The following is a 21,538-nucleotide window of genomic DNA, read 5'->3' on the forward strand; positions in this document are numbered from 1 at the left end:
AATTTGGCTCAATTTTAATCCTTTAAGAAACATGTTTACAAAGATTTGGATAATGAAATCCTACAATAAAAATTTATTATAGAGCTAGGAGGAAAGGCGAAAAGTAAAAAATAAAAATAAAACAAAACAAAAACCCCTTCATACAGAAAATCTTTTTTTAAAACGGGTTGAGCCTCGACCCGACCCGTTTCTTTGACGGGTCGGAACATGAATAAACAAACGGCTGTAAGGTTTTGGTCGTTTTGGACCAAATGGTTCGTTTTATCCGCATGGAGTTTCCCTCTTTTTGCTAACAGTCCCCGTCCCCAAATGGCGAAGCTCTTCCAATGAACTTCAAATCCTTCGCCACACACTCCTTCTCGTTCAAACCCAGGGAGGCCACAATGGCTGTGATTCCAACCTCTCCTTACAGGGTATATATTTACACACACAAGAGACATATATTTGTATATTTGTATCTATATGCACGCACATAGACATACACACAAATGCTTAACTTTAGCTCACATTTGAGTGTTCATGCTCTGTTTGGTTCCCGAGAAAGTGTTAGGAAACACTAGAAAGACTTTGGCAGTTTCGACTGCGTTATAGTAGTTCTGGGTTCTGTTTGAGATTTCAAGCTTTGTCTTCTTCCTACATTTCTCCTATGGTTTCTGGGAAAACGAGCCTACTTTAAACTACTTGAACAGCTTTCTGTGATTGGGATAAAATGAAGAGCGTTTTGCGACGCGTTTTAAAGTTGTGATGCTTTTTGTGATTGTAATTCTTGCTCGTTATGGAATTGTTGACCAGTTCTGGTGATGAAGTGAAAAAAATTTTGAATTCAGGTTTTTAATTAGATTTGTATAGGGAAATGCATTACATTTTGATTGTGTGTGTGACTGTATGTGCATAAAATTAAAATGGTTATCGGCAAATGAGTTTATGTGGCGTTGGTAGGCTTTTGTTTTTGGTGCACCACTTGCTTGATGAAATGCCATAGAGGGACATCGACTTCTATGGTTAGAATTTTAACTGTTTCTTTTATTTTTTTCTTGTTCAAATTGGTAGAAGATGCAGGGAGAGAAAAAAAATACATTTTCAAATTTTTGTGGTCTCTTGTTTATCGTAAATGGAATTCAAAAGTGCCAGCACACAGAATTGATTTTTCAAGTTCTGGAAAAAGGGAAATTTTTTTTTTCTGTTTTAAAAAAATGTATAAAAAAAAACTCTGTAAAATGACTCTGCCTTAACTTCTACCGGAATTTGACGTCCAAGCCGAATCACAATGGTGGTAATATAATCGTGGACTAAATAACTCGTTCTTGTAACTTACTATTAACATATAGATTAAGATTTCTTTCCACAAGTTTGTACATGTCCTTCACAGTCAGTTTTTTTCTTTTCTTCTTCTTCTGAACTTATTTCAACAGTATTTTACTTGAAATAAATGGTTCAATTCATGATTGAGTTCAATTTTTCATTTGAAGATTGAATTTGTATCTCATTTTACTCCATCTTAAATTTAATATTTTTTAATAAACAAAACTGATAGATTGTGTTGTACATGATCAGGTTCTGTCACAAAGAACTTGCTCATCCTTTAGGAGCACAGCTTCTGTTGGTCTCTTTTATTTCAGAGATAGGTCTTCAGTTAAAGTATTCTCCCTCTTTCATATGGCACACCATTCTAGTTATTCCAATGATGAGTTTGCTTCTTCCTCAAAGCGAAGATCTCGAGGACCTGTTATGGCCGCAAAGAAAGCCGCTGAAGGTGTTTTTCTGTGTTATTATTCTTTCTCGAAAGATGGTGCTTGTAGTGTTGATCCATCACATGATTTTTAGAGAGTTACTTTTAAACTATTTGTAATTTTTGTCTGGAACCTGAACGTGATTGTCCTCTTTTCTAATTGTTTGAGTTGATCCTTGTTGATAAGGGGCAAAGCAAGAAGATGGGAAATACAAGCACACAGTTGATCTGCCAAAGACGTCATTTGGCATGAGAGCGAACTCTATGATACGAGAGCCTGAAATTCAAAAAATATGGGATGACAATCAAGTGTTCAAGAGAGTTGTTGGTAAAAACACAGGGGTAAGTTTCGTACCTTGCCTTAGGTATTTGTTACCTGACATGACTTATTGGCTGACTTTTACTTGGTCAGGAAAATTTCATTCTTCACGATGGTCCTCCGTATGCCAATGGTGATCTTCACATAGGCCATGCTTTAAATAAGATTTTAAAGGATTTTATTAATCGTTATAAGGTATATATCCTTCCCTTGCTTATCCATTCATTATGATACTATTATATTTAAAAGAAATGTAATTATATAACAAAAAAGCTTTAGTCACACAAATCCAGCTTCTATGCAAACTAAGCTACATTTCATTGACTGTCAAAGCTCAATGGTCCTTTCACAAAATTAAATAAAGTTCATTCCTGTATTTTTTTTTTCTGTGGGCAGCTTCTTCAAAATTATAAAGTTCATTATGTGCCTGGTTGGGATTGTCATGGCTTACCAATTGAGTTGAAAGGCAAGTATTGTTTTAATCATACTCATTTGTTTTATTATGAAAAACGCGTTCAGATGGAAACTATGTTGAAGAGGCATTGTATAGTCATTTGCAACCTTATATTTTGAATAAATCATATGTACACATCTGAAATCAAGAAACTGCTAGGACTTGTCGAGCGGGATTACCACAGTGGTTGTGGCCCTCCCCCTTCCCCACTGCTTGGCACCCAGGATTGAAACCCCAGGGTTTCTTTCCTCCCAATCTAACCAAAAAAAAAAAAACAAAAACTGCTAGGACTTCTGTAATATCCTCTCTGTTTGCCCTAAAGTGCCCTTAATTTGTAAAAGTCAAGTTTAGGTACACTTTATTTTCCTAGGTGAATGTGCTGATTAACTTCAGCATCATTTCGTTTATTTCAGTTCTGCAATCACTTGATCAAGCTGCTCGAAAGGATCTAACACCAATAAAGTTGAGACAAAAGGCAGCTAAGTTTGCCAAGCAAACAGTTAAAACTCAGATGGAATCATTTAAGGTAAATACCCTTTTTCTCCTCTCACATTAATGTTCGTTTCTTGGCTGCTCTATAAGCATGATACTTTGCAGATGCTTTTCTTGACCTTTCAGGTATAATTTGGATATAATTTAAGTTGTTAGGATGTTGATTTTTCTATTTGGAAAAACAAAAACAAAAAAACCTTAGTTTTTAACAGATTGGAAACCTCTGCTTTGGAATATTCCTGAACATTAATTGTGTCATCTGATTGCAGCGTTATGGAGTGTGGGCAGACTGGAATAATCCCTACCTAACTCTTGATCCAGAATATGAAGCTGCTCAGGTTAGTTACAATTTTGCTCATGCTTTCTTTGTAGACAATTTGAATTGAATGTAACTTCTAGAAGATGGTCAACAATCCTATACTATGGTAAAAATATGTGTACTAAGGTTTTTCATATAGAATTCTTTTTGCTGAACAGACGTTAAAAAGAGAAATGAAATATGTGAAAAGAGACCAAACCTTCTCATCTTTCTGGTTAAGGATGTTGATCTTATATGTGGTTATATGTAATTGCGACAGTACGCATTTGTCTCATTTGCGTCGTACCATTTTCTAGATAGAAGTGTTTGGCCAGATGGTCATTCAAGGTTTTATATACAGAGGCAGGAAACCAGTTCACTGGAGTCCCTCATCACGAACGGCTCTTGCAGAGGCTGAATTGGAGGTAAATAATCTTTTCATGATGTAGATTTTTATCTGCTTAACATTAATAAAGAAGATGTCAACGCTGTGACATGTGTAAGAATGGGACATTGAGGAGCTTCTGAATAGTTCCAAATTCTGATCAGGCTTAGACTGTGCTCTAGTTCATCTTCATATCTTCATGAAACTCTGTCACATCCTCGAGAGTACTTTGTCTAAGTACAAATGTGTTTTATTTATCCAAAGGAAAGGGTTCAAATGTGTTTCAAGATTTTCCAGTTACTTACTGTTATAGATCTGTTATAGAAGCATAGATTCCTTCATGTATTCCTTCCATAAATTTCTTCCCACTCGTTTGTAGGCCAAGCTCAAACGTTCTTCTCATTTTGCTTTCTTATCTTGTATTAGTTTAGCTCCTATGTACCTAACTGAAACTTTTATTTGCAGTATCCGGAGGGGCATGTGTCGAGAAGCATATATGCCATTTTCAAATTAGTCAGTGCCTCTCCGACTTCAGGTGGCTTATTAAACGAGTATTTCCCCAATGTGTGCTTGGCCATTTGGACAACTACTCCCTGGACCATTCCAGCCAATGCTGGTGAGAGTTTCTTTGCTGATTTTTCTAAATTGCTAAAATATGGGTAGCAGCATACACTTTGGCATTTTTATACTATTTTCACTCGTTACATTAGTTCCCCTTTCATTCTGTGTATCTCATGGCGGTAACATCATAATAAAGCGTAGTAGTGGTTAAAAGTCATCAGAAAAGTACCACGACTGTGGTATATCATTGTGTGTGAATGAGGCAATTCGCTAGGTATCCATCTCTACAAGTCAGTTGTTTTCTGAAGCTGCCTTTTAGTTCTTTTTCTAAAATTTATTTGGCCTAGATTTTGTAAAAGTACTTCTTAATCTTAAAATTAGCTTGATTTGGAAGATAGGACGAACTGACTTTGAAGAAAATCTATTGATCAAGAAACCATATAAAACCCTTGCCTCTTCTCCTTTATAATATCACTTGCTACACAATTAAGGATTCTCATCTTGCTGGCAATTGGTATTAGTTAATATATGTTTTCCTTCTAATTCTTCTTCTTCTTTCACCAGAGCTAAAATGTTCTCATTTGAAGATATGAGCAACTTCCTTGAATGATTGAAGTAATAATTTTACTCTCCCTCATTTTCACAGCGGTTGCAGTGAATGCCAAGCTTATATATGCCATTGTTGAAGTACAGTCAGACCCAGAAGATGTTTCTTTATCTGATGGAAACAAAAAACGAAGGCCCGGAAATGTTCTAAAGGAAGAAAATAAGCCTTTCCTTATTGTTGCTTCAGATCTTGTGCCAGCATTAGAAGCAAAATGGGGAGTGAAGCTTGTTGTTAGGAAAAGGGTGTCGGGTTCAGATCTCGAAAACTGCAGGTTACAGATTTAAAAAGAAACATATGAATAAGAAACTGAAAACTATCTCCTTCTTTCCATAAAAGGTGAAACTGAAAACTATTGACTAAGGATTTGTTTCTAATTTTTGTGCAGGTATGTCCATCCGGTATTTAATAGGGAATGCCCCGTTGTCATTGGAGGAGATTATATTACAACGGAGTCAGGAACGGGGCTGGTCCATACAGCTCCTGGACATGGTCAAGAAGATTATGTCACTGGCCTGAAGTATGGACTGCCTATGCTTTCTCCTGTGGACGATGAGGGAAAGTTCACTGAAGAAGCTGGAAAGTTTTGCGGGCTTGATGTACTTGCGGATGGTAATAGTGCTGTTGTGAAATACTTGGATGAACATTTATCAATTATCATGGAAGAATCCTACCGTAAGTTTTCTCCCCTCTTCTTAAGCAGATCAGGGAATTTGCTGTTCCCTTTTCCTTTCGGTTATAGCAAGTTGTGTCAGTGACAAATCTCTTCCTTCTATTATGCAGAACATAAGTATCCATATGATTGGAGAACAAAAAAACCCACAATATTTAGGGCGACCGAGCAATGGTTTGCATCAGTGGAAGGGTTTCGCGAGGCTGTTATGGATGCTATTGGTCATGTAAAATGGATTCCACCTAAGGTATTGGTCTGGTCTGCATTATGGACTAGTATTGCAAGACTTGTTATTGTATGAATGATAAGGGTCATATTAGTTATCTGGCATAAATTAAATGCGCCCTGTACAAATATAATTAATATTAAAGTGTGCCCTTTGAAAGCTTATTCTTGCTATTCAACAATATTGCTTCATCGTGCTGCTATGACGACATCTTCAACTGCATTTATTCAACTTAATCTAACCTAATAATTATTTTCCTCATTTTTACAACAAGTAACCCAAGTTGTCTCCATTAAACTTAATACTCGGTCCATTTCTGCTTGCCCAGATGGAGAATGTGCTTGGAATTGTGAAGCTTCTAGATATGTCTTCCTAGTAGTTTTGGGAAAAATATAATGATTTAGCATTTGTTGAATTAATCATTACTTACATGTCTGGATTTACAGTAGTTTGCATTGCCATTGTTTGTTCAGGCAGAAAACAGAATATCTGCAATGACTTCTAGCCGCTCTGATTGGTGTATATCACGGCAGAGGACATGGGGTGTTCCAATTCCAGTCTTTTATCATGTGCAGTCCAAGGAACCTCTAATGAATGAAGAAACTATTGAGCATGTCAAGTGTAAGATCCATTTGGTTATTTCCAAAAGCACTGTGTCTAATTAAGATTTGAATAAGTTAATCTTTGATTTAAGTCTGAGCATCAATTGGGGATATTTCTAACTGCATACAATATGAGGGTTTTCTCACTTTTGCCAGTATGCATGTCTGCCAGTCTGTATACACACGGGTCCATATTTGTGTGCTTTCAATATCCATTTATGCAAAGACTGCTCAATTTATTAGCCTACTTTTAAATTCTTTGAAAGATGAATGCTTTATTTTATAGATTAAAGCTTGATTCTCCCAGTCATCTATTTTCGCAGCTATAATATCCGAGAAGGGTAGTGATGCATGGTGGTACATGAAGGTGGAGGATCTTCTCCCTGATAAATATCGCGATAAAGCATCTGAATATGAAAAGGGGACTGACACAATGGATGTATGGTTTGATTCAGGTATTAATAATATAGTATTAGAATTATTTAACCTTTGTCAGCATTACCTTACACTTCTATATAATAAGTATTTTCATATCCTCTACAGCTTGACAATAACATGAATATAGATAGATACTTTCATTAGTGATGATTGTATTTTCCCCACAAAAGGGCAATCTTGAAATATCTCATATTTTATATGACTTGATTTGGTATCTCCATGGTCATTTTTTATGATATATGAAGTTGCGCCAGTTTGCTTGAAACATAATTGATTGTCTTGTTGATATGTGTTACATATATAGTGGTTACTTGTTGATTTTGTTGTATAATTGTCTTGCCAATTTCTTACATTATTGACTTTTGTCTTTTCACTTGCCATATTATTTATTGGATCAGTAAGTGTTTTACTCCTTTGGATGCATGTTCATAACTGCATCTGGCTTTTCAGTTCTATAACTGCATCTGGCTTTTCGGTTCTGTAACTGCAATTCGACTCCATGATTTTATCTCCTGTATTTATTTACATGCATTTAAATAAATGGATACATTATGTTTCAGGCTCTTCTTGGGCTGCTGTGTTGGGAAAAAGAAATAGCCATAGTCTTCCTGCAGACTTGTACCTTGAAGGTATGGATCAGCATCGGGGGTGGTTCCAGAGTTCTTTGCTGACAAGTGTTGCTACCAAAGGTAATGACAATCCGGACATGTTCATGTATAGTATTTTGCGGAATTCTTCACTGTGCAAATTTGAATATGGTTTTCTTTGTATAAATAGCACATTTTGGATTACTCCTAGTATTTGCAGTGTGATAAATTTTAGGGAAGAGTGCTTTCCACATTTTCATTGGAGACCCAGTGGTTTATTTATGACAGTTACACTTCCTGTGGTTCCCTCTATTACCACCCATACCTGATGTGGTTTGTTCTGTTATGTAAAGCAGTTGGTTTTAAGCCTTTTAACAGAAAAAAGAATCACAAATGTTACAGCTGTTTTTTTCCCCCTTCACGATTTATGTAGAAAAATTATGGTCAAAAGGCCATGTCAATCCTTCCATTGCATTATCTTCATATCCCTTGCACTTTGAGTTTTGACATCATAGGTGAATAAGAATGGTACTTTGGGAATACAAACCAAGGTTATATGAAAGATGGGTTGCTACGTTAGATCTTTGGAATTAAATATCTTGACTGCTGCATTGTAGTCTTTAGTCTCTTACTACAGTAGTTGAACTTGGAGGGAGTGTGATTTAAAGTTTCTGCAATGCTAGTATATTTTTGTTTCTGGTCAGGTGTTCATTCTTCTGCATGGATTCTAAGCCAATGAGGATGCTTTTCTTTTACAAGAAAAATATTTGTTTAGATACACGACATGAATCTGTCACTTTTCTTTGATACAGGAAAGGCTCCATATTCCAGTGTTATAACACATGGATTTGTATTGGATGAGAAGGGTTCAAAAATGAGCAAATCTTTGGGTAATGTTGTAGATCCACGAACCGTGATTGAAGGAGGGAAGAACCAAAAGGTCAGTAATTGTTGTAAAGGGAATTTGAACCTACTCATTTAACCACCTGAAGCAATCTCCAACAGTATCTGCATACTCAAGTCTTGTTTCCCTGCTGGCAGGATGGCTATGGAGCCGATGTCCTGCGTCTCTGGGTTTCGAGTGTAGATTATACAGGCGATGTAACGATCGGCCCTCAAATTCTCCGTCAAATGTCAGATATATATAGGAAGCTGCGAGGAACACTGAGATACCTTTTGGGAAATCTGCATGATTGGCATGTATGTTCTACCTATTTGCTCATCTTAAGACTTCCCATCTTTACTACCTCTTGCTGGATAAATATATTACATGGAAATAATAGAATTGCTCTCTCTCTCTCTCTCTCTCTCTCTCTCTCTCTCTCTCTCTCTCTCTTCCGCATACACAGATTGATGAGCATGCACACTACTCGTTTAAAGCAAAGTAACTTCTTCTTTGTTACACTGCAAGTGACAATGCTGTTTCATGCACTTTATCTCTTAGTCTGTTGTTTTTACTTATTATAACTACATCCTGTTGGCAGGCTGATACCACTATTTCATACCACGATCTTCCCATGATTGACCAGCATGCACTGTTTCAGCTTGAAAATTTTGTAAAGAGCAGTAGAGAGTGCTATGAAAACTATCAGTTCTTTAAGATATTTCAGGTGAACTTCTTAATCTTGTTGGTTTTATTTTGCTATGTTTCTGTTTATAATTTTCAATCTTATGCTCAATTAGATGATATCATTGTTCAAAGGCTCCTTTTCTCCAATGGCTCCTAGATTTATATGGTCACAGATGTATCAACTTTACATATTTTTTCTTTGTCTGAAAATTGGGAGTTTAATAAGACAGGAAAATCAGACTCACAAAAAACTGAGATTTGTAATGCAATTTAAAGGGAGGGAGGGGGTATAGAGGAAAAATATGTGCTTTGATGTGTGCCAATTCATAGAACCAACGTACAAATGCCATTATGGCAGACGGAAGTTTGTGTATTTGGTCCATAAACCAAATAACAAATATGTTGAAGAAAAGAGTGTAAATGTATGGTGGGTTTATCCTCTTTAAAAGAAAGCATAGAAAATAAATTTTCCATTCTTGGTTTCATACTTAGATGACAATATGAGGCATTGGGAAAATCATTTTAAAAAGCACGGCAGTAAATCTTTAAGGGTTGTGGCTTCTGAAGCTTGTTCATGTGTCCATTTAGCCCTTAGTTTAGCTGGAAAACATTACCATGCAACTATTTGATTGGCTTCTTATTTTCAGATCATACAGCGGTTTGTCATTGTTGACCTGTCGAATTTCTATTTTGATGTCGCCAAAGATCGCCTTTACGTTGGGTAATTCTTCCCCTGCTCTATCTACCAGTTTCTAAGCAAGTGCATAACTCTTTTACTTTAATTCTATCACCCTAACGATGCGCATATGTTTTTACAATTCAAGTTTTCATTTTCTATAGACTTGCTTGTCTCCTTCAATTCTCGTTTGGGAGGGGAGTTAATTTTTGGTTGTGTGAATATATTTCCTCAATGTGGTGGAATATTAAAATGAAATGAATTTTCTTTGACAAAAATGACTTTGATACAAAAATGCACATGATTGGGCACATTATATTGCAAAGGTCAGCTTCATGTCCCCCTTCAAGGTTGAAGTGTTCATATTGAACTTCTGTGGATTTATAATCCTTCATCAGATTCATCATTAAATTAAACTTGGCTTGTGATCTTGTATTCTCTTTTCCCACAAGTAGTGATGAAGCATAGTTTATCATTTTCAGGGGCACGACAAGTTTTACTAGGAGAAGTTGTCAAACAGTTCTCGCGGAACTTCTCCTTTCTATAGTGAGAGTGATTGCTCCAATATTGCCCCATTTGGCTGAGGATGTATGGCAAAACCTTCCGTTCCAGTACACTGACGAAGATGGCTCTGCTGCTGAATTTGTTTTTGAGTCAAGATGGCCACCTTTGAACAAAACACGGCTCTCTCTTCCAAAGGAGGAAACTGATTTCTGGGAAAAAGTTCTTGAGGTAATTACCATTTTCTTCTAATGGTTACACACTAGTCCAATTTTGGGTTTGTGGTTGTTTAAGGGGAATCTGCTTGGAAATTTTGAACTGTATTTGTTTTTTGTTTTCTGCCAAAAAAATAATTGATATTCATAAACTTAATGCTCTTGAACTTAATTGTCTATGTTTCCCCTCTAAGCCAGAAATGTACTGTGCGCATTCAGATAAAAAAGGAGACAGCTAGTTCCAATATGTCTATGTCATCTTATCACTATGTTTTGGAGAGCATAAGATGTTCTGTAGCATGTAAAAAAATTTGATGTTTAAGTGTTTGGCATTTCCATTGCTAGAGATTGTATAGCGTGAAAATTAACTGAAATTTTGGGGTCTGATTTTGCGTATTTTTTTGTGTTTATTTCCTTTTTGGCAATACTTTAATGATGAGCATGTATTCACCTGTGAAATAATGTAGATATCTAATTGCTTATGCTAGAAGAATGCTCTTATAACATTGAAAAAGTTATCAGGCTGACATCTGTCTCAACGTATTTCACTTGTTTCTAATACTTATGCACTTGTGACCAGTTGAGAACCGAGGTGAATAGAGTCCTGGAGGTTGCCCGTACAGAAAAGTTAATTGGCTCCAGTTTAGAAGCTAAGGTCTACCTCCATACTTCTGATTCCAGTATGGCCTCTAGGTTAGTTGAAATGTCTGCAGCCAACAACGACGCAGACACATTGCATCGTATATTCATAACATCTCAGGTAAGTTCAAATTTCTAACTTTGACACCAGAAACAAGCTATATAACTGCAATTATTGTCTTGAACTTGGAGATTTTAACATTATATTGATGTTGTTTACATTTGTTTATATGCAGGCAGAGGTTCTTCCTTCCTTGGAGGATAAGCTGATTGAAGATATACCCCATAAAGGAGAATACGTCATCGAAGGAAATATCAGAGTCTGGATCGGAGTGTCTCGTGCTGAGGGCTTAAAGTGCGAAAGATGCTGGAATTATTCGCCTCAAGTTGGTTCCTTTCCAGAGCACAGCACCCTTTGCAGCCGCTGTTATAATGTGGTTGATATTCAACAATCTCCAGCTGTAGCTGTGGTTAGTTGAGATTAAAGTGTAAGAGCTGTAGACAGCATAACTCAGATTCAAGATTTGTTCTCCATATAGTATTCCGGTACGGTTCTGCTTCAAATCCATTCCTTTTTAGGTTGAGCAGACGAGTGGCTTTTGTACAGTATATTATTGCCTAGAGCATCATTTGTACAGCATCCGTCGGAGATTTTGTTGAAAATTACCACCAATAATACAATAATCCAAGTTTTAATTTACATGGAATGTCCTCCAATGTTTCCCTACATTTTTAGAAATAAGGCACGTGGTTAATTTCCAATTGCAGATACGCTACATTCTTCGTTTTGCTGTGTTATGAAGATTTTTGGGAGATTCCATGGTCTTCCAATTTAATCCACCTAGTCCGCCTAAATCGACCGATTTAATTCAATTTTTAATCCTTTTCAATGATTGGACGGATTGAATTAAATCTCAAATTTCCAAAAGTAAAATGGCTAATTTTTTTGCGAAACAATTATGATCAGTTTCAATTCAATGAGTTAGCGGAATGAATTGGATCCCAACACTCCATGGATAATGACATATTTACATGTGAGAATCTAACCCAATCTAGTTGATTTCAATTTTTTTTTCTTTCCCAAGCATTTGAAATGGAATGATAAATTATGAAATATAAGCAATTTGATGGAACCATACTCTAGCATATTATAGAACCAAAACACCTTTTTAACGTCTCAAATTTTATGTCCACACAAAAAAATAAACATCTAATTTTGATGTCTCAATATGTTTTTTTCCATTATTAAAACCGATCGTGCAATCCAATATACATTAGATCCGATCCTAAGCTCTAATCATTGGATTGAACTGAAAAATTCGCAATCCAATTTTACATTATGCAACTTTGATTTCAAACCAATGCACACCCAAGTTTTTTTAAATGGGTGCAACAGGTTATCATACAAACACAACAATCTGCATACTGTATAGAAATTAGCCTTACCAATAGAGAAGATCAAGCTCATCATTTGCTTGTCCTTCAATACCGCACTCCAAGGAATAGAGCACGTCCAATCGGGAGGGTACATAGCAAAAAGACATCAAATGCCTATGACCTAACTTTGCATGGCATTACTGGTGTCTTCGCATTTCAAAATTTCCCTTTGTAAATCAGTTGGGAAGCATATTGCAGGATGCCTATGACCCCAAGCCTAGAAAATATTTTGCAACAGACTGAGTTTTATTGATAAGCTGGAGATCAAGGTAAAAATTGCACATATCTGCTGCACAAGCACTCAAATGAATATCTAATTTACAGGGTTAAGCCCTAACATGTAAATGCGGGAGAGACCAATTAACTGGGGAAGTGGTGGGGACTAACGGGGAACCATAGCAGCACTTGCTAGAGCAGAGCAGTTTCTATGTTACAAACAGAGATGCCCATATCATAAAGAGTCTTTCAACGAACCGGTGGATCTACCAAAATCTGCCAGTGTCATCTTTACGCCAGAACTTGGTGATGGTTGTGGAATAAATTCTGAATCTTCAAAATCCTGGGAGTGAATTGGTATATCCTATAACAACACACACCAAGTTAGTACACTCTGACGGCCAGAAGAACGGCACGGAAATTGCAAACAAATGCAGGACACAACCTGGTACACATACAAATTTTTTTGCTCCTAGAGATCCTGGCGATTTAGTTAAATCATTATTCTTTGACTCAAAAACGTCAATTCAAATAAATCAGAACAGAGTCCAGTTTACGGTGTTAGCCTATACCTGCGCCTGTATTTGCTGATGTGGTTGCTGATCTTGGGTAATTGTATAGGCTTGTGGTTGGGACATTCTATAGTAGGGCTCTTTGAGATCAAGTTTACAAGAGGATTCCTGAATTATTCCTCCCTGCTCAGCACCAGGCCCCCACATTTTAGCTGACGAGTGAAACCGTAACTAGTTAGTAAACCAGAAAAAGAAATCCACTACCAAAACAAGTAGATGAAAACTGACCTGCCAATGTAAGATATATTGTGTAACTTTGAGCATTGTGGGCAATCATGTGAAGTCGGCCAGTTATTTCTTGTCCTGCCATTACATAAATGGGCTGAGAGAGAACACAGCGTAATTGGTACCAGTGAGTTGTTGGTGCACCAGGCGCAGTGGTAAGCCACCTTTGTACAGTACTGTCCATAAGCAGTGTGAAAGTAGTCAGGGGGCGCACAAATTTGAATCAGAAAGAATATGCAAAAGAAATCAAGCCCACTGAAAATTCACAATACTATTCATTAAAATCAGATGATTACCTCCCATCAAATAAGACATCAAACCAGCATGCTAACCCATGCACTCTAGTGCCTACAGCAGCGACAAACCGTAATGGTATATCGAATTCATACAAGTCCTCTTCATTTATTTTGGTAAAGTCAATCACATGAGACATTGAAGGAGCCACCAATAATCTTGGATCAAAAGCATCTACCACAGGCTGTATGAAAATAAAACAAGATTAATTCAGCACATCATCAATTCTTAGCAACCAAAACAACAGCCAAAGAAAAAATTTGAGCACACACAAATCTGGAACCTGGAAGCGTTAAATGATCACTCACCAAGGCAATTCAGCCAAAGAAATCTAGGGATTTGGAAAATCCTTGGCAAGACAAATATTGATGCCACATATGTCCAGGGTTCTTTTTTATTTATTTATTTATTTAAGAGATGCCTCAAACTTTTGCTACATATATTAAACTTGTATGAACGGAACCCTAGATAAAAGGCAGGGGTAAATTAATAAAAGTAGTTTGGTATCTTACAAAACCATACCAATCAACTAAAAGGAAATTGGGCTCTTAAATTATGATGGCAGAGGGTATCTAGCTACCCCTTATTTCACAATACCATGAATAGTGAAGAGCATGCCATGAGTTTAACCAGATCAGGAAGAATTGGAGATACACCAGGTGACATGTCAAGTTTTATTTGGTTTGTCCTCTGGTACATTGTCTCTCAGAAAACAGTGAAAGCAGAATGTTCACTTCAAGTTCCTCTTTGCTTCAAACGCCTAATTCTCATGGGAATATGATTAAGAAGATACCAGGAAATACTACAAGGAATTACTCTAAATAAATAAAAGCTTTTATTACTAAAGTTCTTACTTAACCTAGGCATGGGAATCATAGTTACAAAAAGAGAACAATATCTCAAAGTACATCGGTTGCAGACAATCAAGCTTGTTCAACAAAAAAATGGATGGCACACTAAATTCCAATAAATTTTAGAGATGTGTAAGAAATAATATAGACCTGTGAAAAATATCCCTGGAATGCAGACGCATACAACGGTTGCAAATCAACACCATAATAATTTTGTTGCTGCCAGAAGAGGGCCTGTATATATACAAAACAAAAACAATAATGTACATTTCTTCTAAAGAACAAAGGTAGGAAACTGATTACACTAAAAGTTTATAACAGCAATCTAATAAACTGCACTAGACATGGCTGGTAGGTTAGAACTTCCTGAATGGTCATCCATTATGTTATTCTATATATAAATAAACAGGACATGATGATGGCATACGCACCTTATTTGCAATTTCAACAAACAAATATTCATCACTGAAAGGTGCCATGTGTATCCTGAAGAAGTAATCAATTTGAACTGATGAGAAAAAAATTAATAGACAACCTTTTTAAATAGGTAATAATACTAATGGTTATGAAACTTTTACAGTAAATTTGAATGCAAATACACTAGGACCACAAGCAAATGAAATGAAAGAATCTAATATTGCATCAGCATCATCCAACCACTCAAGGGTAAAATAACATGACCAGGCAACATAAGTATGTTTAATAACAGTATATTTTATCAAAATTTATATATTTAATTTTCAGCTACACCAAGGTTGATATTTTAATGTAGGTAGGTGAGTCCGAATAAAAGACCATGTAAATGTATACACATATAAACAACTCTAATTTAGGCAGGACCAGTCAATTTTACTGGCTCATGGTGGCATTTGAGTCTAATATATAAGCTGTTCAAAAGTACAGGTCATATATGAGAATCAAGAAGCAAAAATTTTTCAAGGAGTGTCCAGGATACAGATAGAATAATGTCAACAAGAGCTACTCGAAAACAAAACGCAGGAGGAATTGAAAAATCATTTTACCTTCCTAGTGTAGGGAACATTTTTCCATTTGGCTGAAGAAACCGATCTCTTGCAATGACATAGGTCTCCAGCATTCTTTCATTAATTAACAAGGTGCCTAAAGCCATGCCAAAGAAAATCTTGTGTTAGATTTACCTCAATAATAAAAATTTAAAAATAAAAAATAAGGATCACAGAACATGCTATTCTGATCTTCCAAATATGTTTCAAATTTCTGCCAAGGCTGATGTTGCACAAATAGAGTAATTATAGAGATGAAAAAAATACGTGTTTAACATCAAGAAGAGCAGGGAAACATGCTCTTGAATTGGCTAAAGCAAATATATAAACACTTACCCATTGGCTCCGAGATAAGAATATCTGCTTTCTCAGGCAATTCAACCTCCTCAACTTTACCTTTGATTACCTATAATGTAGATGACATATGGTCCCATATGAGGACAAGAATAATGAGAGGAAACGACAAAAAAGTTAAGAAATGACATAAAGAAGTCTCACTGTTATCCTTTGACCCAGTGAAGGGTTCCCTGCAATTAGCTTGCGAGCATATTCTGCCATTTCAGATGCTTCCACAGCATAAACATGCTTAGCACCAGCCTATAGGGAGCATAAAAGAAATAAATGATCATTAGAAGAAACAAAAATGAAGATGTATGCCAGAACCAAATATGCAAGATTATGAAACATAAACTTAATTGATCAAAGAGCAGAGTATACCTGAGCAGCAAATAACGACAAAATACCACTACCAGCACCAACATCAACCACCACACGACCCGTAAAATCCACACGATTTTCTATTACTGCAGCATAATAGGTTCCTGAGGAAGGATAAATAGATCATCATTAACACCCGTAAGAGCTACTCATAACATTTTTTACTGGAAACTAATAAAAGCTTGGTATAAATTTATGTGTGATGCCCCTGAACCCTACATATCGAAATAACTGCCTTGTAATCCCTAGGTTTGGATTTTGAAGCTCAAGAAAACTAAATAACTCCAAAATCAAAGAAACATAAGATGGAAAATGAGCACAGAAATTTTAGCTAAGTGGACTAACCTGTCCTAACATAATCCTGCAACATGTTCTGTTGATGTAGCAATTGTCCATAGTAGTGGAAATACATTTTAGCAGAAGATGGCTCTATTTTATCGTCAAACTTGCTTTTGGAAGATGATATTTCTCCATTTGGTAGTTTCTTTCCTGAAAGGGTAAACAAAGGAGTCGTCATTGACAGGCATGTAATACTGTAAAAGAGCAATAGAAAACAACTTCTAGGAACAGGACAAAATTAACTCCATCAAAGTACAGAATAACTAGTGAGACAAATTGAAACCAAATTACAAAAGAATAACTACGGTTCTGCATCTGCGATGAGCATTCATCTAGTACCTTCTTGGGTCAATTTATAAACAAAAGAATTATGTTAAAGCACAGATAAGTAAACTTCAAAAAACAGCACCTTGAACAATAAAGTCCTTCTTCCACTGCTCAAATGCATTATGGAAGGCTCCACTCTCCTCCTCATTTTTAAAATGGATAGTGACTCCCCTTGAAAACAGTTTCTGGTTCAAAAGGAGTAACGTCAAAAGATATAAACATCTGGCAGGACTTTAACAAATCATATGGCAATGCCGCACACAAAAATATAATCAACATGCAAAACAGAAAATTCGCTAAAGTTAAAGTAGATAGATGCTGGTACAAAATGCCGAGTAAAATATTCAAAATGCAAATGCACATAGATAAAGTATTCTGGTTACCTCTGTGCCCGTATCAGAACCTTGAGATATGCAAACTGACTGCACGGGGCCTAACTTGAATAGCTGAGGAGCACAAAAACATACACCAAAATCAAATAAAAAACTTAGTTTTCTCCACAATGAATAATTTAACCGATCATTCAAACAAGATGTCTACATTGCGTTCATGGTCACTGAGAAACAAAAAAGTAAGAAAAATGAATATGTATATATCTATATTTATCTTTATTTATGTACACTTCTTCGAAGGCACACACCACATACAGAGTAAACCGTTCCCTTCGATCAACTATATTGCTCCACTTAAGTGATGCTCGAGATACTTTTTTTTTTCCCTCTGTTTTTATTTTCCTTCACTTTCTCAGCAACCAAACGAAGAACGAAACCAAATATTTTCTAAACTTACAATGCTAAACTAAAAGGTTCACTCTCTGTTCTTTTTTCTACTTCCTTAGCAGCCAACCGAACAATAGTTACAAAACAAAAAAAGCATACTCCAAATAACAGAAGCAAACCTGAGCAGTTTGAAGATCGACATTGACGCGAGCATCGGACTCAGCCTCCTGCTGAAATCGAAGCTCTCCAACTCCGTCTTCCGCGCTAAACCGAGCAACCGCAGGCGTCAAAGAAGAAGAAGAAGAAGACGACGCAAGCTCAGAAATGGAAGCCAAAGCAAACTCCTGCTGTTTTTGCGCTTCTTCTCCTTTCGAGCCCTCCATTATCGCCTCCTCCAAACTCAATCCGAAAATTTATTTATCAATTTTATTCCAAAAAAAAAAAGAAAAAGAAAAAGGAAAAAAAGCACCGACTTTTTATAAAAAAAGACAGTGTTGGCGAGAGAAAATTAGGGTTTCTGAGAGCAGCTAGAGGGTGGAGAATTTAGAGAGCCGCCAAAGGAAAGAGATAAAACCCCATCGGACAATAGCTTTGGGCTTTTATAGTGTGCGCGGCTACGAGCTTTGAGTCTTTGAGTGTGCGTTTTAAATGCTTCGGTGAGCTTTGTGAGACTTCACTCTCTCTTCTCTTGAGGAAGGGGGGAACACGTGCTGACGTGTTCGTGAGGTCTTGCAGTTGTTGTTGTTGATGTTGGTGACGTGGTGAGTTTGTGAGTGTTGGATTCGGCTGTGGGCCCGGGGGAATGGGTTCCTTGCTTGTTTCGGGGCTTTGAAGTGGGGTTTTGTAATTATTCGGAGTTTTGTGGCAGGCCAGACTAGCTCTTTGCTTTACCTTTTGCTTGGCCCAAATTTAACAGACTTCCCTTTCGCTTTTTCACTAGTGGGGCTGCCCGTGGACTGGACCCACCACCACTAGCTTACACAATTCGATGTGTCAGGCCGAGAAATCGGAGCCCAAGCACTCATGTCGACGACGTCTTCATAAGACACCTGTGTTGTGGCGATTAAACTTTAGTGCAAGTGAGAAATTGTTAGAAATACTGACCGAGTCGATAATGTTGGACGACTATGACAAATCTTCCTTCAAATAGTCTCTTGTACACATCATTCTAAATAGACAAAGCAATTAAGAGTAGTTTTTGTTCTGTAGAAAGGATTACCGGCAATGTTTTTAAAAATGCTAGAAGCGCTTTTAAATATTAATGAAAATTCCAAACATTAGAGCCCGTTTGATAATCATTTCAATTTTAGTTTTTAGTTTTCCCTTTCTGTGTTAGAGTATAGAGGAAAATAAGAGTAAGAATGGGAGTGAGGATGAGATTGAGAGAGGATGGAAGGGAGAGGTAACAAAAGTGAATACAAAAACTTGAAAGTAAAAACAATTTCAAATAGATTTCACTTTTTAGTTTTAGTCACTCTTCTCATCTTCCTCTTTAACAAACTCCTTTTTCTTCTATATTCTAACACAAAAAATAAAACTAAAAACTAAAATTAAAATGGTTATCAAACGGACCATCGCGTTCAAATTGCGAAACAACCAAAACTTGATTTGATAAATTTTTATATTCATCAATTATTTAGTGGTCATATTAATGGATCATGTGGGAGGGGAGTGGAAGGCCTTATAATTTCAAGCAATTTAGTTGCATTCCACAAATGGTGTTGATTTTGATTTGAACCTTGTGGTAGGTGTTGTCACTTCAGTCAAAAACTCAAAGAAGACAAATACAATCTTGCCCCCAAAAGGATTCAACAAAGCAAAACAAAAAATCTTCTTCACCACTCCAAAGTGTAAGGAGCTCCTCCTATACATATATGGCATATGCATTTCTTCCAAAAAGCCAAGAATTGTATCTGAAGTTTAAAGTCATTTTTAACACAAGAATACATAAAAATAACAAAAAAATCAGAAAAGCAAGAAGATACAAATTGACATGTATTATTACCTTAAATAAAATAAATAAATAAAAGTGGGGAAAAAAAAAACATCAAGAAGATGATGATGATGATGGCTTGAAAGCTTTGAAAGCAGGGTGAAGCAAGCCAAGCTCATCCTTCACTTCAAGTGGGTTGCTACTCTCATTCCTAACCCTCTTCACTCTCCTACTACCCAGAGACTTATGCGTGAACCCATACATCTGCAACACCTGATTATCCCCAAAATTGTAAGCCCGGTCCATCTGCTTCAGGCACCGCTCCACCGGATAATCCCCGAACTTCCCGCACGGCTTGCAACCCACGAAATGGGTCACCAGCGGCCACCGGTGGTCGCCGAAACCCGGATGGTAGCTCTCGATCATCTCCTCGTATCGATCCACCAAAATGCCCCAATACCCGTGTAAATAATACGCGCTCTCTAAGTACACCTTGTCCCCCCAAGTCTCTCTCCCTTTCGCCAAGATGTAAACCATGGCGGACTGGTCGTCGGCTTCGAAAACGGGTCGGCCTTTGAGCTCCCGGGTCAAAACCTTACCCGCCTCGTCTCGGATCTTCCCCTTAGGACCCATCGGAGCCCAGACGTCGAGAATGTCAAGCGACCACTGGCAATTTCTCAGCAAGAAGCTTCCGGTGTTCAACCCGATCCAGTTCTTCTGATCGTACACCATCTCGTTCCAGCCGTGCATAACGAAGTTGTGGTCCTTGTAGCGTTCCCAGGGGACCTCAAACGCCATGTCGGTGAACATGGCGTCGCTGTCCATCCACCATAGAAACTCCACTTCCGGATGGGAAAGCAGGAGCTTTCGGATCAATGGAAGCTTGGCCCAAAACCCGGCCATTTCCGCGTCTAGAAGCGCGAAGTTGTAGAAGATCTCAATCCCGTGGATCCTACAGTAGTCGATTTTGTTCTTGATCGATTTCAAGAGGTAGTGATCGCCGACCGGGTTTTCACACGGTTTGGGCGACGACCCGGTTACCAGCAACACCCGGGGCTTATTGGGTCCGAGAAAGTTGGGGAAACTCGGGTTCTTTTTCAACCAATCTGATCTCTGCTCGTCCCAATCGGATATTTTTGGCCCAAGACTGTACGGAGTGTTCGGGTCCCGCTTTTCGTCGTCGGATCCTGGTTCGTCGACGAGGATTTTGGATATGTCGAAGGTGGCGTAGTTGTTGGACTGGGCTGGGTCGGCTTCCTTTTGGTCGGGTTGGGTGGTGGCTTCTTGGAGGACCCGGTGAGGCTCCACGCGCCGGTTGTGCGAGTAGAAGTGCTCGCGGATTTCGTTGAAGTCTTGTTCCGGGGTTCCGAATTTGCCGGCGCCGATTGTGCCGCGCAGGACGACGACGGTTAAGAATAGACAGAGAAACGTCGTCGTTCCGTGGCGGAGCATCCTCTGGACTTGGTGTGCCCGGCGAGGCCCTAAGCACCGCTCCAGCATTCTGAGTCGGCTGAGTTGAACCGGAGGGAAGTGGAGTGTGAGGTCGTGTTCAGGATGAGGCTGTGGAGCACAATGCTTTGAATTGTATTTGGTTTGGCTAGGGTGGTAAATATGGTGAGGTTTGTGGGTGTTTATGGAGGAGATGAGGTTTAGAGAAGTGAGAATGGGAAGCGTCGGTGGAGCTGAAGAAAAAAGAGATTAGAAATGTGTTGGGCTTCCTACAAGTTTCTTATTTTTAACAAAATTATTTTATTAAATTAAAATTTTAAGTTCTTCTCGCACGTCATCACGTTGGAGGGAATAGATCCTCGGTGGTCGAATCCAGTACGTAGACTCGTGGATCCCGCGGCCTCAACCTTAATTGCCAGAAAGTCTGTTTTATGTCAATCCCGCCAATTTTTCATTTACAGTATCTAT

At 37.7% G+C, this 21,538-nt stretch overlaps 3 protein-coding genes across 4 annotated transcripts; 1 reads left to right on the top strand and 2 right to left on the bottom strand.

The window, feature by feature from the left end:
• Positions 1-238: 238 nt before the first annotated feature.
• OVA2 (tRNA synthetase class I (I, L, M and V) family protein) lies at positions 239-11,669 on the top strand. The gene is made up of 22 exons (XM_021950564.2): positions 239-413; positions 1,555-1,753; positions 1,917-2,071; positions 2,142-2,243; positions 2,445-2,514; positions 2,916-3,028; positions 3,264-3,332; positions 3,610-3,717; positions 4,143-4,293; positions 4,885-5,116; positions 5,231-5,517; positions 5,626-5,762; positions 6,215-6,362; positions 6,667-6,798; positions 7,342-7,470; positions 8,181-8,308; positions 8,410-8,568; positions 8,853-8,978; positions 9,586-9,659; positions 10,097-10,346; positions 10,911-11,090; positions 11,206-11,669. Exons 1-22 carry the CDS (start codon positions 327-329, stop codon positions 11,446-11,448), a joined length of 3,279 nt encoding a protein of 1,092 aa, XP_021806256.1. The 5' UTR covers positions 239-326; the 3' UTR covers positions 11,449-11,669.
• A 749-nt stretch (positions 11,670-12,418) lies between these two features.
• LOC110750240 (putative histone-arginine methyltransferase 1.3) lies at positions 12,419-18,324 on the bottom strand. Of its 2 annotated transcripts, XM_021950539.2 has the most exons (15): positions 17,868-18,324; positions 17,353-17,415; positions 17,052-17,154; positions 16,649-16,792; positions 16,304-16,407; positions 16,085-16,183; positions 15,923-15,992; positions 15,587-15,683; positions 14,996-15,050; positions 14,715-14,798; positions 13,716-13,897; positions 13,423-13,595; positions 13,195-13,346; positions 13,068-13,103; positions 12,419-12,986 (listed from the first exon to the last, which is right to left on the bottom strand). In XM_021950539.2, the coding sequence occupies exons 1-14, from the start codon at positions 18,069-18,071 to the stop codon at positions 13,095-13,097; spliced, it is 1,539 nt and encodes a 512-aa protein (XP_021806231.1). In that variant the 5' UTR covers positions 18,072-18,324; the 3' UTR covers positions 12,419-12,986; positions 13,068-13,094. The 2 variants fall into 2 exon arrangements, with proteins under 2 accessions (XP_021806231.1, XP_021806230.1); XM_021950538.2 differs by lacking the exon at positions 13,068-13,103 and having other exon boundaries at positions 17,868-18,321.
• Positions 18,325-19,668: 1,344 nt separating this feature from the next.
• On the bottom strand, positions 19,669-21,345 carry LOC110750214 (xyloglucan 6-xylosyltransferase 2). Its single transcript, XM_021950503.2, has one exon. It carries the CDS (start codon positions 21,119-21,121, stop codon positions 19,736-19,738), a length of 1,386 nt encoding a protein of 461 aa, XP_021806195.1. The 5' UTR covers positions 21,122-21,345; the 3' UTR covers positions 19,669-19,735.
• Positions 21,346-21,538: the final 193 nt, after the last annotated feature.

This window comes from Prunus avium, chromosome 1 (assembly GCF_965620075.1).
Source record: "Prunus avium chromosome 1, drPruAviu1.hap1.1, whole genome shotgun sequence".
NCBI lineage: Eukaryota > Viridiplantae > Streptophyta > Magnoliopsida > Rosales > Rosaceae > Prunus > Prunus avium.